Raw genomic sequence first — 17,718 nt, forward strand, 5'->3', positions numbered from 1 at the left:
CGCCAAAGAGACACGAAAGAGGTGCCTAATGACCCCAAAGGAACGCTAAATGAAGCCAAATGACCCCAAAGATGCCAATGAGACGCCAAAGAGATGCCAAATGACCCCCAAATGACCACAAAGAGATGCCAAAGAGATGCAAAATTACCTCAAAGACACACCAAATGAAGCCAAATGACCCCAAAGACGCCAACGAGACGCCAAAGAGATGCCAAAGGTCCACAAAGAGACACCAAATGACCCCACTGAGATGCCAAAGAGATGCCAAATGACCCCACAGAGATGAAAAATTACCCCCAAAGAGACGTCAAACAACCCTAAAGAGATTCCAAATGACGCCAAAGAGACACCAAGCAACCACAGAGACGCCAAATGACCCCAATGAGACAACAAGCAACCCTCAAGAGATTTAAAAGTACCCCAAATAGACGCCAAATGACCCCAAAGAGACACCAAGCAGCCACAGCGATGCCAAGGGGCCCAAATGAGGCACCGAGCCACCCCAAAGAGACGCCAAATGACCCCAAAGAGACGCCAAATGACCCCAAAGAGACGCCAAATGACCCCAAAGAGATGCCAAATGACCACAAAGAGATGCCAAATGACTGCAAAGACATGCCAAATTACGCCAAAGAGACACCAAACAACCAGAGAATGAAAAATGAAGCCAAATTACCCCAATAGAGACGCCAGGCAAACCCAAAGAGATGCAGAATGACCACAACCTGACAGCAAATGACTGCAGGCACAAAAATGCCAACAACTCCAACCCGTCTCTTCTATCCCGGTGTCCTCCTGTAGGGGGCCTTTACACGTCTGCGCTCAGGGGCCCGGAGTCTCATAACACCCGTCCATGTACACATTCCTCTCTCTTCGTCTGTGCATACAGTCGGGGTGTGCCACCTTCGTCCCTGCTGCGCCCTGCCACCCACACCAGGCGAGAGACACTCGTAAGCGTCCTCCTCTTCTGTCACGACCACATTCCTGCAGCACGCTCTCCGGATTCCTCACATAACTTCCGACCAGCGTGTCTTTACACAGCTATGCGTTTGATGCGTTTGTGCAGTGACATTCCTGAGAGCTTGTTTGTTCCTTCTGCACTCAAACATCGGCTCTCAGGTGATACAAGCGTCCACGAACGGTTCGAGACCTTTTTGGCTGTGACATTAATTCGATTTAAATGATCCTGATTATTAACGAGTGAAGGTCGAGAGCAGCATCTCTAACCCTGCGGCGTCCTTCTACTTATGTAAGCGCAGAAATACCACGGTGCAGAAATGTAGCAGTGGTGTAACTGTAGTACAAGTAAACTTAAGGTTCGAATCACAGCGGGGGCCCTTCTGTGTGGAGTTTGCATGTTGTCCCCGTGTCTGCGTGGGTTTTCTCCGGGTTCTCCGGTTTCCTCCCACAGTCCAAAGACGTGCAGGTGTTGGGTTCATTGATGACTCTAAATCACCCATAGGTGTGAATGGTTGTCTGTCTCTGTTCGTCTCTATGTGTCCTGTGATAGACTGGCGTCCTGTCCAGGGTGGACCCGCCTCACGCCCGATGTCAGCTGGGATCCCGACAGGGACAAGACGAATGAATGACTGAAAAAAAAGTTACAAAATAAAAGAACTCATTATGCAGAATTTCAGAATCTATCATTGGATCATGGAAGAGTGTGTCGTCCTCCATTTGGGAGATCGGCGGTTGCCAAATGACCCCAAAGAGACCAAATGACCCCAAAGAGACCAAATGACCCCAAAGATGCCAAATGACCACAAAAAGACTTCACATAACCCCAAATTACCCCAAATGACTCCAAAAACTCTGAAGAGACGCCAAATGACCCCATAGAGACACCAAATGAAGCCAAATGACCACAAAGAGATGCCAAAGGACACCAAATTGACCCAAATGACCACAAAGAGATGCCAAATGACCCCAAAGAGACACCAAATGACCAGAATTACTCCAAAGACGCTGAAGAGATGGCAAATGACCCCAAATAACTCCAAAGATGCAGAAGAGACACCAAATAACCCCAAAGAGACACCAAATGACGCCAAAGAGATGCCAAATTACCCATTGAGACGCCATGAATGCCTAAAAAACACCTGTTTAAACCGTGACAGGCTAAAGGCTCCTACGGGGACAATATGCGTCCACGGAAAGATCCGGTTCTCACAAGTGTCTGACTGGATTATGGAAACGTGTCGTCAGAATAAAGTGAGTTTCAGCAGAAATGTAAAAAAAACTAAAATGATTTGGCAGGGCTTCAGTTGACCAACGTTTAAAGCCTCTGAACAGCCACGCGGGTGTTTTCAGTTGGCCTGGTGGATCAGACCACTCCTCTGTGATTGATTGACAGTCTCCAGAGTCCACAGTTTGGCTTTGTTTCATTTGTTAAGGCGGGACATAGTTCACCTTTATCACTCTTAAGCCCTGTTCGGACAGGATTAGATTAACGTGGGGACGGCTTCAGTCCCGCCTGAACGCTCCACCTCAGTAATTATTCACCTTCTGTAAAAATCCCTCAGGTCAAACAGATCCCGTCTGAATACGACCCTCGGTAAAAAACGTCCTGTTAATACGGAGTTTCCACATGTTTTTTTATATGACAGACGTCCTGAGGTAACACACGTTTACCTCACCTCCCCACACTAAACTAATCCCGTCTGAATGAGGCATTTGTGGCAGATTTGTGAACTCATAAATCCCAGTCGAAGCTCCGCCCAACTTCATCCCCAAGCAGAGGTCGATCAGCCAGAACGACTGAAAACACCGGTTTAAAACGAGCACAGAGAAATGCCAAATGACCCCAAATGAAGCCAAAGAGAAGCCAAATGACCCCAAGACATCAAAGAGATGCCAAATGACCCCAAATGAAGCCAAAGAGATGCCAAATGACCCCAAAGAGAAGCCAAATGACCCCAAAAGACGGTAAAAAGACCCCAAAGGACGTCAAAGAGAAGCCAAATGACCCCAAAGAGAAGCCAAATGACCCCAAAGAGAAGCCAAATGACCCCGAAGAGATGCCAAATGACACCAAAGAGAAGCCAAATGACCCCAAACAGAGGCCAAATGACCCCAAAGAGAAGCCAAATGACCCCAAAGAGAAGCCAAATGACCCCAAATGACCAAAGAGATGCCAAATGACCCCAAAAGACACCAAAAAGAAGCCAAATGACTCCAAACAGAGGCCAAATGACCCCAAAGAGAAGCCAAATGACCCCAAACAGATGCCAAATGACGCCAAATGACCAAAGAGATGCCAAATGACCCCAAAAGACACCAAAAAGAAGCCAAATGACTCCAAATGACCACAAAGAGATGCCAAATGACCACAAATGACTCCAAAGAAGCCGTAGAGACACCAAAGAGATGCCAAATGACCCCAAATACGCTGAAGAGACACCAAATGACTCCAAAGATGCCAAATGACCCCATAGTGACACCATGAATGACTGAAAACACCTGTTTAAACCATGACAGGCTAAAGGCTCCTACACATGATACGCGGCTGTTCCATTGATTTCTATGGAGGAGGCGATAGCGCCCAATGTAACGGTGCTCCCCGCTCAGATTTGCCTCCCTGCCGCTGCGCTCAAAGTTCAAATCCGTTAAACTCTGACCTTGTTGCCGCCACCTTTCAAAAGCTCAGGAGCGTCGAGTGTGACGTTTAGGTTTCCTAGGGCAATCGAACAGTGACACCGAGCCGGTTAGAGAGATGGAGGAAGTTTGGTAATTGTAGAAGTTTGTATTGTTTGATAAGATGGATAATTGCCAAGAGGTTTGGTTCTAGAGGGTACGAAGGTCCCGCCCACTCTCCCTCTCTGTTATACGACACCAAAGAACTCGTAATGCAGAGTCTTCTCTGTCGTCCTGATCATGTGGAGGACGCGTCGGCTCCTAGACTTTAAAAGGAGGATGAGTGAACAACCAGCTGGCCCACATTTACAGCTGACGCGCGTCCCGTCAATCCAGTCCGGCACGTCAGGTGTAACGACATCAGTATCAGGGTGTTTTTAAGCTGAATCACAACTTTGACTCAGAGACTCACACCTGCACCGTACAAAGACAGCGAGCGAAGCACCAGTTCAAATAAATTCTGTTATTTATTGTGTTTTCGGGGGAACAGGGGGGAACAAAGGTTTACTGACAAACAGAACAAACAAAACTCCCATCCAGGCTGAATTTATGAATGAAATATTGAAAACTATATATATTTATAAAAAAAACACAAAACACATTCACACTTTTAATGTATGAACGCTGGGTCAGCAGTTTCAGCCCTTGTGAATAAGCTCAGCCTGGACGGGACTCTGTAAAATATTACAAAAATACAGCTTATGTACACTTTTGAAACATTGCACAGTTCATGCCACTCAGAATAGTGCGGAGAAAATGCAGCTTTTGATTCTTCAAATGTCCCGAACAAGGCTGTTATTTAAAGTTTATAACCTACAGGAGGCCGAAGACGAACCACGAGAGAGGAGAAGCAACCACTTCCTGTTCTGCTGGGTCACCTGTTAACGTTAAAGTGTGGACGGAGGCAGCAGCTGAATGGATTTAAACGCCTAAACAATTATATTTTGAATATTTCCACTTTACCTCGCTGTGACAGCGTCAGTTCCCCCTGCGTGAACTCAAACAGGGCGGTCACAGCGAGGTAACGGCTGAAAATATTCTAAATACAGCGCACACAGGGTGACCAGACGTCGCCTGCACGATCACCGTGCAGGCAAGGAAACGCACCGACGCCTGTGCCTGGTTACGCGTCGGACTCAAGCCTCAATTATATTTGAAATGTATTTTATTTTGGCGGTGCATGCGTCGCCGATCTCTGTCCCTATTCTTTTATATGTCGGTGCCCCGTGTACAGAGGATATGTCCTCGCCACACCTTTGCTGCGTGTCGCTCCCATTTCCTGTCAACCTTCAGCTGAACCCCAGTTTAGTTTTTTTACCTTCACATATTAAAAAAAACAACCAAAAGCCAAGAATGAGCTTGTTCGAGAACAAAAAGGAGACATTTTAGTGCTGAGTTTGGGAGTTTTCACGCGTTCTACTGTTCGTTGACGCTGTACGTTTTCTGCCGGTGTCAAAAATCTACGTATCTGCCGCCTCCGTCCACAGCAGCAGAACATCGTTTAGCTCCTGCGTCTTTCCTCTTGCTTCTCCGACTATCCTTTTAAAAACAGTCTAATGTCTCAACGTGTTCTTCCTGCAGATGTGACACCTCCGTCTGACCTGGACTCACGGATTTAAACTGCTCCTGTAAATGAGGCGCCCTGTTCACAACGCCAGGGAGGTTGATCCCATAACACTCATCGCTGCAACGAAACCTTGTAGTGTCTGTTGCTCGCTTCTAATCATTTTAATCTTCTTTTATGGTGATTTTTGCAGATTTAAATTGGAGTTTTTTTGCTGCTTTTATACCGTGAACCTTCGCCACCGTGCACGACAGCGAAGTACACAGTCCCCCCCCCCACAGAACTTCACACTGAGGAATGGTTTAATACTGACATCTAGTGAAGAAGCTTTGGTAGTTCGAGAACACCGCAGAGACGCGTGATAATGTCTCTGTAACTGAAGGTATCAACCAGATTTGAGAGACTTTTCCAGCCTCGTTGGACCGAGACCGTCCTAAACTCGTGAGCTCCGCTGTATTTGACTCGCAGATCGGTCGGGTAACGAGTTTGCCCAAACCACCGAACCAATCAGCGTTGGTTTTGAGGCAGCCTCGAAGTTTGACGCATGAAAAGCGACTATTGAGTGTAAACAACATGGAGGCTTCCACGGATGAGGTGAGCAGCTATGGAGCGAGCCGCTCACTAACTCTTTGTTCTCTGGATCCTTCTGTTGAATATGGACCGGGCTCCTGAAATTGGGCCTTTGATCCGTAAATTCACGTTAAACACAAAGGGAAAATCTCTTTTACCCACATGTTGTTTCCTTTCTGAGCTTTGCCTCCACGCTGTTAGTACGTCACACGCTTCAGTCATCTGATTGGTTGGTTTGGCCCGTATGTTGGTGACAGACAGATGGTTTATCCAATCAGAAACCAGGATTTTCGCCCCTTCCCAAAAGATCTCCAAACCAGAGTTCAGATGAGTCAGGTTAAGACTTTTCTACTCTGAGAACACATGTGAAAACCTCCCGTGCAGGCGGTGGCGTTCAGCCTCTCAGTGGTTGGCTCAGGGGAGGAAAATGGCGAGCACGTTTCAAACAAACATCTGGAGATGTCCAAGCTTTTCTCCCAACAGCCGTGGCTACTGTTCTGCTTTCTCTTGCGCCGTCCCAGTCACCAGCAGAAGGTTACAGGCCATAAACTGGACGTTCAGCACACTGCTGGTGTTTCCGGTGTACAGTCCCACCAGCTCGCTGGACGAGCCGTCCGCAGGTGTCCCGCCGTGGGAGTTCCGGATGTCCCACACCCGCACCGAGTTGTCTATAGACGAGGACGCCACCAGGCTGCTGTCCGGGCTGAAAGACAGGCTGGTGACGCTGTCCGTGTGTCCCCGCAGGTCTTTGAACAACGTCCCTGACGCCAAGTCCCACAGCTTCACCCTCTGGTCCTCGCCCGCAGACGCCAAGTACTTCCCATTAGGCGAGAAAGCGAGCGACAGCACCGGGCCGCGGTGGCCGGTGAAGAGGCGAACAGACGCCCCCTGCTGGGTGCTCCACAGCCGGACAGTCTTGTCGGTGGAGCCGGTGGCCAGGTAGTTGGAGTTGGGGTGGAATTTGACGCAGTCGACGTCGGCGAGATGCCCGGCGTAGAGCCGCAGTGGGTACGTGCGGGAGAACGTCCAGAGGCGGGCCGTGCGGTCGTGGGAGCCGCTGGCGAAGTAAAGGCTGCAGGGGCTGACGTCCACGTCCCACACTGGGTAGGCGTGGCCCTGGTACAGCGCCGTGTTGGTGAAGCTCCCCAGGTCCCAGTAGCGGATGGTGGTGTCCTCAGAGCAGGAGAGCAGGCCAGAGCTGTCCGTCAGGAAGGCGGTACGAAACACGGGGCCGCTGTGACCTCGCAGCGTCTTGATCTCGCTGCCGGAGCCGTCCTCTTCGTCCACCTGACGACAAACAAACGGGACATCTGACGTCACGTCTCTGACAAACTGAACTGTTTATCATTTAAAACGCTGCAACTAACAATTATATTAATCATGGATTCATCTGTTGATGTTTATACCTATAAAAATATCCATCAAGAGACCAAGAGGACATCTTCAAATGTCTTATTTTGTCCAAAATCAAGATTAGATTTAGCTTTTGAAGCTAAAAAAACCTGCAAACATTAACGAGATTCTGTTTCCAAAAATCACAAAAACGATGTAAACCTTTGTTGCCGTTGGCTACATAATTAAACACTGAAGCCATTTGAAACATCAGAAGAGATTTATCCCTTCAGTCAACTCACTTCCTCCTCCAGGACGTCACACGCCAGGTGGATGAGCGACACGTCGGCCTGATGCGGTTTGGCCTTCAGCTTCCTGGCTCGGAGGCTCCACAGTTTCACCGTGGAGCTGTCGAAGCCAGCCGCCAGCAGCCGGCTGTCGGACGACACCTCTGCGGTGTTCAACATCTGCTCCGTGTGGTGGAAGGCGTAAAAGCACACGGTGGTGAGCGTGGGGGGGCCCTCGCGGACTTTCTTTATACAGTCCTGCAGGGCCTCCAGGGCCGCCTCGCTCTGTGGGATCCCTGCAGGGAGCTCCACCCCCTCCCCGCCCTCCGCCCCGTCCACTCCCGCCCAGGAGGAGGTGGAGTTTGGGGCGGCGGTCGCTCCGCCGGCGGCTCCGTACAGCTGGTAGTCAGTGCGCCTGGAGGCGGTGACCTCCACCTGCATGTGTGTGCTGAGGGCCCTGCACAGGGCGCTGTTGTCCTCGCTCTGCAGGTAGCGCAGCAGGTAGCTGTAGGCCGGCTCCGTCAGGTGAACCACATACTTGTGCTCCAGGAAAGCACTCAGCTTGGGGTTGGCTGCTACGTCCTGAGCAGTGAGGACGTGGCGAAGCTGCTCTATGGTGGCACGCTGCTCGCTGTCCTGAAGGAAGGCGCTGTGGAAACGACTGTAAAAACCATCTACCGCCCCCTTCAGGCCGCAGTGCACCATGTCCAGGTGGAGGTAGACGAAGAGCGGGTAGAGGAGGCTGCTCACCTCCTTCGCCCAGGATATTTCTGTTTCTGATTGAAAGGAATAAAAGTGTTAATGTCTCAGCACAACTCATAAATGTGTAAACTATTCAGCTAAAGAGTTGAGTGAGTGTGCAGCAGCAGCAGCGGCGGCGTGATACCTGAGAGAAAGGAGCGCAGCCTGGAGTACTGAGTCTCATACTGCTGCGGGTCAGACTGGCAGGGAGCAGCAGAGACGATGTTGGCACAGCCCGACTCCGTCTGCACTGCTCACAGAAGAGAGAGAGTAAAAATACCAACACGTTAGCCTGAGTAAAAGGAGTGTTCAATAAATTCATAGTGTATTATTATAATTATGAAATTCTTTCAAACATAAGCCTTTTAATATTGAATGCAGCTAATTTGGGTGTTGGGTGGTTCAAAGATCTATATTTCTGTCTTATCACTCATATTAATGCTCTTTTTGCATAGATACAGTGAAACTAACACTAATTTATGTGCGCCTGTTGGGACATAGAAAAAAGAAGGAGGGACCATGCGCGGACATTTCAAACAATGGCGGTGAAAGGTTCACGTTGGTGTGATGCGGAGGTGGAGTGTTTACTGCAGATTTGGTCGATGAAAAGATTCAAAAACAGTCGACAAGACGCACAAAAACTCAGAGGTCTACGGAAAGATCTGGAAACAAAGCCACGCATCGCCATGACGTCATCAATGCGTGTCACGTGTTACGGCGTGATGACGTATAGGCAGCAAGAAGCATTCTCCGAGGCCCAGGTAGTGTGAGTACAAACGGGCCTGGAGGGGGGGGGGGGGGGGGGGGGGGTTAAGGACCCTAAAGCCCGGGGCACGGGACGGAGGCCCAGTGGGAGTGCGCCCTAAGTGAGGTGTGGTTCATCGTCATATCACCTGTGAGGCCGGCAGCCATCTCCTCCGATGACTGGAAGAGCTTGGCTCCTTTCAGGGAGCCATCCGTGTCCACATACTGCCTCCGCTTCAGGTACTGAGCCACGGCGTACTGGATCTGCTCAGTGCGAACCCGCTTCATGACCTGGAAGAGAAACGAGTCAAATTGTATTTATTTACAGTGCCAAATCAAAACAAAAGTTATCTTAAGGCCACTTTACAGAGTAGGTATAGACGACACTCTGACACACACCCACACACACACGCTACTGCCCTACAGAGCCCAAGTGCAGTAACTACAACATCATTATTAACAGGATTTCTGCACAATTTTGGGCCTGAAAGTACGGAGGTTTGCATTGATTTGGATAAAAAATGATTAAATGGTAAACTAGTAAAACATAACCCATCATCAATGTGCTAAATATTCATTTGTTGGGACAGTAAAACCATTTTAAAGCCTTTTTTTGGCTCAAATTGTTCCAGATCTCTCACATTTGCAGCTGTTTAAACATGTTTATACTTGGTGTCTTTCTGCTTTTTGTTAAGTTAGGTTCATAACACATCTATTTATTATCAGTCACTTCTTCTTTTGTCATTGTTTAACCTTTAATGACCATATTAATAAAGTTTCCTGCACTGAGGCTTTGTGTTCTGGATGATTAATGAAGTGTTTGTGGTGCTGTGTTTAGTCTAAAATTATATTTAAGTAGTCAACACAGTAACTGACATAAGAACAACTTTGTAAACAACACAAAATAGTACTTACAAATAATATAATTACTGCAAAACACACAAACAAACGTCCCCTTGATCCAATTTAAGATCAATCAACATGTTTTCCGTATAACTCTGAAGTCCCATTGTACTGCAGGTGTTTAAAGGTGATTAATAAAGTGTTTTGGGTGCTGTTTTTAATTTAAAATGATATTTAGGTATTAAATAAATACACATAAAGTACCTGTAACTTTGATTATGGTCATTTTCTGGATGTTTTAAGTCGCTGGGGTCAATTTGACCGCAGGGATGAACGGTGTTAGTGCTAATGTGAGGCTAATATGCGTGTTAGCTTATAAGTAACACGGTAGCCCGGAGCCACGCATTGTTTTGCGGGTTAATGCGGTTTAAAAGCCGGTTTGCGTCCACATTAGAGAAGGGTGTGTGTGCTAAGCTAACCGGCTAACATGTTAGCTAACGGGCCCGGCCGCCCCAAACTTTTCGCGGGATTTGATCCGGTAGCTTAGCAACAGGCGGCTGTAAGTCGGTACTCACTGCATATCGTGCCGTTCCTCTCCGTGCTCGGTTACCGTGTTTTAACGCAGCTCTGTTCCCCGGTTGAAACTACGCCTGTCGTTGCGGCTCCATCGTGTTTTCAGCCTTCAGCAAATCATGCTAGGTTAGCTTAGTTTAGCTAGCCCGCCGCTTTCATCTGTGATGGGTGGCAGCTATCGGTAATCGACTCGACCGCCTGGATTTAGTCTCGATGATCCATTGCCTATGTCTGGATCGGCAGCCCAGTCATTTAATGGAAAATGCTGAACACGTTTCCAGTGGTTTTGTCTCCTCAATAAGTCCTGAATTTTAAAAAAAGCCCACAAGGGGAAAGTTTAAAAATATAAAAAATAAAAAAATATATATATTTACCCAATGCATTCAGCTATTCATTGTTTTTCTCAGGTGAATAGGGGGAAATAACCCCAATATCGCCCTTAAGAAGAAGAATTCCTTTTATTTAGGAAGGGAAATTCATTTTTTTCACTCTGTTATTATTATTATTATTATACAGGTTACACACACACACACACACACACACACACACACACACACACACACACAGGCCGGAAATACACACACACACACACACACACACACACACACACAGGCCGGAAATACACACACACACATGCACAAACAGGACCTATATACATGCAATTAATGGAGAGATGTCAGAGCGAGGGGGCTGCCAAATGGATCAGCGCCCCAAGCAGTTCGGGGTTCGGTGCCTTGCTCCACACCACCTCGGCAGTGCCCAGGAGATGAACTGGTGGGCAAATGGGGCCTAATCGAGTTACACATGTGCTCATTTTCATAAATACCACAATCAGTGGTGGATTAAGGTGTTCCCCTATGCTTATGTTTGCTTGCCCCCCCCCCATTATTAATCATGCTTAATCAGAAAAAAACCTGCTGGAACAGAAGAAGAGTCCGCAACCTTGGGCTGCTGCCGTCCTACATCTGTAATTATAAGACGTCTGTTAATCTGAGTCTGGAAAAGTTTGGGATCTTGAACTGGAAAATGTGTAGGAACCCTGTTTTTGGCTTTAGCATATAAAGCTGTGATGTGTGTGTGTGTGTGTGTGTGTGTGTGTGTGTGTGTGTGTGTGTGTGTGTGTGTGTGTGTGTGTGTGTGTGTGTGTGTGTGTGTGTAAACGTGCACATTCCACCGACTTTGAATCTCTAGTATTTGTTTGAAGCATCTTTCAAACTAGAAGGCTACGCTTTCTGTTACACATTTAATAACCCCATCTGAGGTGACCCCGATGACATCATCAGGGTCACGGATGATTTCATGGAGAGTCAGACCACAAGTGTTTTTTCTTCAGCTTCACATGTTTGGATTTCCAACCGTTTTGCTCTCACAGGTAACACAGTCTGGGCACGTTTGTAACTCCTTGCGTTAGATTTCTCATTTATGCTTAGCTTGCATCACCTGTTTACTGAACCGTTGCATCAGTGAGCGTTCGGCTACAGTGATGCTGTAGATAGAAAGTACACAAAGGAACTGACCTGGGATCGGGTAACCCTATTTTGTGTCGTACCATGAACCGTAAATGAGGATAAGTAAAAAACCTTGCACTGCCCAGCTGCTTTGGGGGGAAACCAGACTGATGTCTCTACAATGCAACAACTGCGCAAACACATCTTTCCACGCAAAAAGGCAATTTAAACGACAACAACACTATTGTCCTCAGGCAGGGTGTTCAACACTCAGGGAGCCCTGAAGGCAAAGACACTTTCGCACATGAATTACTTGAACACTAGAGAATATGGCGTTTCTAACAGTCCCACTCAACATAAACCCGCCCCTTTGTACATATCCGAACCGTCCAATCACTGAAAATGTCTCAACAACCCTATTTTGCATTACTGTCCAATCACAGCTTTGGTTGGACACCACGTTGAGGAGACATAGCCATTGCCCCTCAGACTGGTCCAATCCAACAGTGGCATTAGCCCCAGTGTGGTGTGTTTATAAGCCCCTGGCCCTGGTGATCCCGTGCTCCAGCAAGTGAAGACGACCGGGACTGAAGGACAACTTTCTTAAGGTAAGATGGAAAATACTTTTGCACGGACACAACTGTTGCGATGACTATTAGACTGAAAAGTAATTCTTTCCTCCCCTTTCTTCCCTGTCTCAGCATCAGCACTTCTTCCCCACAATGTTCAACACCACTGTGAACCACGCTAACAGCCTCTACGTGAACTCTACCAACACTATGGACCCCCGCGGACCTCCACCGTGGTACCAGTTCCCAGTGTGCGCCGTTGCCCCTTACGGCTTCATTTTCTATTTTGGGGTCAAGGTGTTCAACTTGGCCGTGGGGACGCCCTGTAATATACTGGTCATCTGGCAGATCGCCACTAAGAAAGGTGACGCTTGCACTTCTGACATCTTCATCTTCAACTTGGCCATCTTGGACGCCTACTTTTGTCTAATGACGCCTATAGAGATGGTCAACCGACTGCTGCTGGACGACAGCGGCATTTGGTACTTTCAGAGGTTTGCATACGGGATCAAGGACGTAGCACCGCTCTTTCTGGTGAGTACAACAGGGTAGTGATACATCTCTGCATCCTAGAAAGAAGAGGAGAAGTGTAAGAGTCGCCACGCCATATTTCATATTCAGGACTTGGTGAAAAGAAATGTTTTGGGGTGCTTTTTGAACACAGACAAGGACGGGGCGGAGCGGACATGGAGTGGTAGGCTGGTCCAGAGTGTGGGAGCGTTGACAGAGAAAGCCCTGTCCCCAAAAGTCCGCAACCTGGTGCCGGGGGTGGGGGGGCAAGCAGGTCCTTGTCAGAGGACCGCAGGGAGTGTGACTGAGTGTAGGGGTGGAGGAGATCTGTGAGGTATTGTGGTGAGAGTCCATTGAGAGTTCTGTAGGTGAGCAGGAGGATCTTGTAGGCGATGCGTGACTTGACTGGCGACCAGTGGAGCTGTTGGAGAATGAGAGTGACGTGCTGCCAGGGCTTTGTGAGGGTTCAAACCCCGGCAGCTGAGTTCTGAATATACTGCAGTCTGCTATGGGCCTTGGTGGGCAGTCCAGACAGGACACCATTGCAGTGGTCCAAACGGGAGGTGATGAAGGCGTGGATGAGTGTCTCAGTTACTGAAGGTGTGAGTGAAGGTCGTGAGATGCTTCTGAGGTGGTAGAAGGCAGACGTGGTGACATCCCATGTGTTATTCTGTGGAAGAGGTGATCAAAAGTAGAACTTTAAGCTTACTCCATTCAAATGTCTTGTCCTGTTTGCGTTAATTCTTAGGGTTGACTCCGTTGCATATGAATATTTAAAAGATATGAGCCTGAGCACTTCAGGTGCATTTAAGTATCCTTTGACATGATGTGTCTTCACTGATCTGCTGTTCCAGGTGTGTATCTGCCTAGACCGCTACACGGCCGTGGTCCACCCAGTACTGTTCACTCGTACACGAGACAGTAAGATCCGCATTGGCATCACTGTGGTGGTCTGGGCCTTCGTCTTGGCTTACGGCCTCACCAAGTGCACCCTTGGAGTCATGAGCGTCAACGAGGTCTTCAGCGGTGTCATCCTCTTTGCCTTCGCGGTCATGGTCTTCTGCAACGTCTCCGTCATTTGGGTCCTCAGACGTTCCGTGATGGGAAAGGAGGAGATGCACCCGGTAAAGAAGAAGGCCTTCAAGACGGTGCTGATCATCCTGGCCATCATCGTGTCCAACTACCTGCCGCCCGTGGCTCTCATGCCCTTCGTGCCGTACTACACGTTCATCGTGTTCCGCTGCCAGATCAGCATCAGCGTGTTCTCCATCATGGATCTGAGCTGCAGCATCGAGCCTCTAGTCTACATCATGAAGATGGATCGCGTGGACGGCAGGTGCTGCGGACAGAGTTTCTCTAAGAAACCGCATGATGCCAAGGTGTGATCGATGAGCCCGTCGATACTACATCGAACTACATCTTGGTAATTCAGTTTATTCCAAATATATATGTGTGTGTGTGTGTGTATACGGGTACAGGTATATATATATTTAGCATTTGTCATATATAGCATCAGGCCAATATAAGCTATAAAATAGATAAGCTAAATCTATGCTCTTGTGCTTATTTTAAAAATAAGTTTGTTGCTTTTTGTGGTTGAAGTTAGACAGTGATGGCATGACTAACCCTAACCCTAACCCTAACCTCAACCCCAAACCCTAACCCCTACCCTAACCCTAACCTTAACCCCTAACCCTAACTCCTAACCCTTAACCCCAACCCCCTAACCCCTTACCCCAACCCCTAACCCCAACCCCTGACCCTAATCCCTAAGCCTAACCCCCTAACCCCAACCCCCAAGCCTAACCCCAACCCTAACCCCTGACCCTAACCCCAACCCCTAAGCCTAACCCCCTAACCCTAACCCCAAGCCTAACCCCAACCCTAACCCCCTAACCCTAACCCCAACCCTAACCCCTACCCCTAACCCCAACCCCTAACCCCAACCTTAGCCCCTAACCCTAACCCTCTGTGTATTCTACAATTTTCCTGCCAGCCTTAAAACAAAAATCTTTATCTAAACTGTGTCTGTAGTCACCGCTCACTGCCTTGTGTTATGACTGCAGTCATTTTATAGCCAATGTGCTGTGTGTGTGTGTGTGCCCCGTTTTTGCTTCCAATCAGTTATACCGATAACAGCTTTGTCGTGCTTTTGAGTAGTTTCAGTTTCTTTGAGTAGTAGGGGTGGACTGTCACTTTTGTTAACATTGTTTTTTTCCTGTTAATTTAGTTAGGGAGGTAAATCTTGTGTCATTTGTTTCTTCTTAAGTTGGGTTAGGTCAGGTTTATCATGTCCTAGACAGGCCTATAGCTCCGCTCATATATGTCATTATCTATTGTTGTCACTTTAACTATTTTTGTAATTAAAACCTTTTTCTTAGTATCCAACCAAATCATTGTCTGTGGCCACTTGGGACTTGGGGAGGATGTGGGCTTTTCCATGTTGTGTCCTAGGCCCCTAGACTGGGGCGTAACACTTGGTAGGACCGAAATGTAGAAAATGTCGAGTTAATGAGGATAAAGGGCTGCGACAAAGGCGTAGAGTGCAAAAACAGACAGTTTTCTCCTTGTTTTGTCTGCACTATTATAAAATAAGAAGAAATCCCTTAACTACAATAGAAGTAGATGCGGTTGCTGGTAACAGTGAAGCGGGTCTAGTCTACTCTAAAGGATGAAATATAAAACATTTTAAATCATTCCTTTAAAACGTGCCCGTTGTAACGATCGCCTGGGGCAGCGACTGGTGTACAGAGCGCTGATGAACCACTTACTTCATTACGCCTCAATCAGAAATGCACTGTGGGACCAATTAGTGTAATGAGCGAGCTTGTAGACTGTGTTATGGTTAACAAAGTGAACGAGTTACACAGCGCAGTTAATAAAGGGACGCAAATATGCAAAGTAATGACTGTAGCGCATGATTTAAGTAACAAACCTTTTGGATTTTTTCCGTTTAATCCAGTTGTGGTGATGTTCAAATGACTCTTTTTAAACACCACATTTAGCTGTAACTTTGTACAAAAGGTCGCCAAGGGCTTTTACTTTATTCGGGTTGGATTTTCCTCTTTCATTAGGTTCTCCAAACCCTTTTCAGTCCAGGAGTGGGTTGAGTGACCTTGCTATCTATTTTCCAGCTACATAACTCACATTAGAGATGAGTGATTTGGTAGACGGAGCTGTGTCAGGGGGTGTCGTAGGAGTGGGAAGGATGTGGCTTAATAAGGGAGAACTGAAGCAGCAAGGTGATGTTAGGAGGGTGGTACCAGTGCAGACAGATGTGCGTCCTCCACAGAGCTGGGTCTGTCTGACGTTCCTGTCTGTTATAGTGAAGGTTTTCGTTGCCACCGTACTCTACGGGGGAATTGTTGGGTCTGTGTAAATCATAAATAAGTCACAGAGTGTGGTCTTGACCTACTCTGTAAAGTGTCCTGAGATAACTGCTGTTATGATTCGACACTATAAATAAAATTGAATTGAACTGATTTGACATTTTCTTGTGCATAGAAATTGGAAAATGACGAATGACCTCGAAATAAAAGATCAACAAGTCTTTATTTTGATTCAAACTTAACAAATTGAATGTTTCCTAAAGGCTTAGTTTGTCATGTTACAGCACGTGTGTGGGTATAAACTGAACTTTACACTTTTGTTCGTTGTCACGGTAACAGGAAGAGAGCGACTAATTCATTTCTAAATAAATCTGTTTGTCTTTAAACCGGTTTGACTCAAAACACGCACGCACGCACGCACGCACGCACGCACGCACGCACGCACGCACGCACGCACGCACGCACGCACGCACGCACGCACGCACGCACGCACGCACACACACACACACACACACACACACACACACACACACACACACACACACACACACACACACACACACACACACACACACACACACACACACACACACACACACACACACACACACACACACACACACACACACACACACACACACACACACACACACACACACACACACACACACACACACACACACACACACACACACACACACACACACACACGGGGTCGGGTCTCGGGGACAGCAGCTTTAACAGGGACCCCAAACTTCCCTTTCCCGGGCCACATTAACCAGCTCTAACTGGGGGATCCTGAGGCGTTCCCAGGCCAGTGTGGAGATCTAATCTCTCCACCTGGTCCTGGGTCTTCCCCGAGGCCTCCTCCCAGCTGGACGTGCCTGGAACACCTCCCTAGGGAGGCGCCCAGGGTTCATCCTTACCAGATGATCCTGAACCACCTCAACTGGCTCCTTTCAACGCAAGAGTTGTTGTTCGGTGACCACACCAAATAGGCCCTACCCCTGAAATAATATGTTTTTTGTATAATAACGCAAATTAGATTACATTTTTATCCGATTACTCGATTAATCGCTGGAAAAAGGATCCGACAGCTGCAGCCCAAATCAAATCTGAGTGATTTTCTTGTGTAGTTCCTTCAGACACTGCGGGCTGGCTTCAGGTCCATCTTGGGAGGTCACATATCCAGGATACGTGGGGTAAAACTGGGGAGGTGGTTGTTTGGCGGTGTCATCTCCTGTCCCCGAGGACGCAGGTAGAAACAGTGGGATCAACTTGGCGTGAGCGTAGTCGATCTCAAAGCCCTCAAAAATAAGGCCCGTCCCCCAGGCGCCCAATCCCTCCTCGAGGAGCTTCGACGCCTCTTGGGTTGCCAGCACCAGCCCCTCATAGTCCTCTTTATCTAGTCTGAATATATCAGAGGTCAAAGGTCGGCGTGGAACCAGCACAGTGAAGCCAGGCGAGTTCGGGAAAGGAGTGAGGAAGGCCACATGACCCTCGTCCTCCCACACCCGCCACTGCTGCTCCTCCCCGCGAACGATGCGTGAGAACAGCCCAGGGTGAGCCGGATCG

General features: G+C 48.0%; 3 protein-coding genes across 6 annotated transcripts in view; 1 reads left to right on the plus strand and 2 right to left on the minus strand.

Annotated features, from left to right (window-relative positions):
* Positions 1-4,266: 4,266 nt before the first annotated feature.
* taf5l (TAF5-like RNA polymerase II, p300/CBP-associated factor (PCAF)-associated factor) lies at positions 4,267-10,434 on the minus strand. Its single transcript, XM_083923275.1, has 5 exons — positions 10,290-10,434; positions 9,021-9,162; positions 8,273-8,377; positions 7,402-8,162; positions 4,267-7,054 (listed from the first exon to the last, which is right to left on the minus strand). Exons 2-5 carry the CDS (start codon positions 9,157-9,159, stop codon positions 6,257-6,259), a joined length of 1,803 nt encoding a protein of 600 aa, XP_083779401.1. The 5' UTR covers positions 9,160-9,162; positions 10,290-10,434; the 3' UTR covers positions 4,267-6,256.
* A 2,023-nt stretch (positions 10,435-12,457) lies between these two features.
* On the plus strand, positions 12,458-14,199 carry LOC310963481 (G-protein coupled receptor 4; the record flags this gene model as incomplete). The annotated part of the gene is made up of 2 exons (XM_083936334.1): positions 12,458-12,838; positions 13,669-14,199. The coding sequence occupies 2 exons, from the start codon at positions 12,458-12,460 to the stop codon at positions 14,197-14,199; spliced, it is 912 nt and encodes a 303-aa protein (XP_083792460.1).
* A 2,536-nt stretch (positions 14,200-16,735) lies between these two features.
* Positions 16,736-17,718, minus strand: part of LOC310955063 (uncharacterized protein) — a 3,166-nt gene continuing 2,183 nt past the window's right edge. For all 4 annotated transcript variants that reach the window (XM_083924796.1, XM_083924795.1, XM_083924798.1 and 1 more), the window contains one exon: positions 16,736-17,718. This exon is cut by the window's right edge and continues 206 nt beyond it. In XM_083924796.1, coding sequence (XP_083780922.1) covers positions 17,253-17,718 — 466 coding nt within the window. In that variant the 3' untranslated portion in view covers positions 16,736-17,252.

This window comes from Echiichthys vipera (assembly GCF_963691815.1).
Source record: "Echiichthys vipera genome assembly, chromosome: 2".
NCBI lineage: Eukaryota > Metazoa > Chordata > Actinopteri > Perciformes > Trachinidae > Echiichthys > Echiichthys vipera.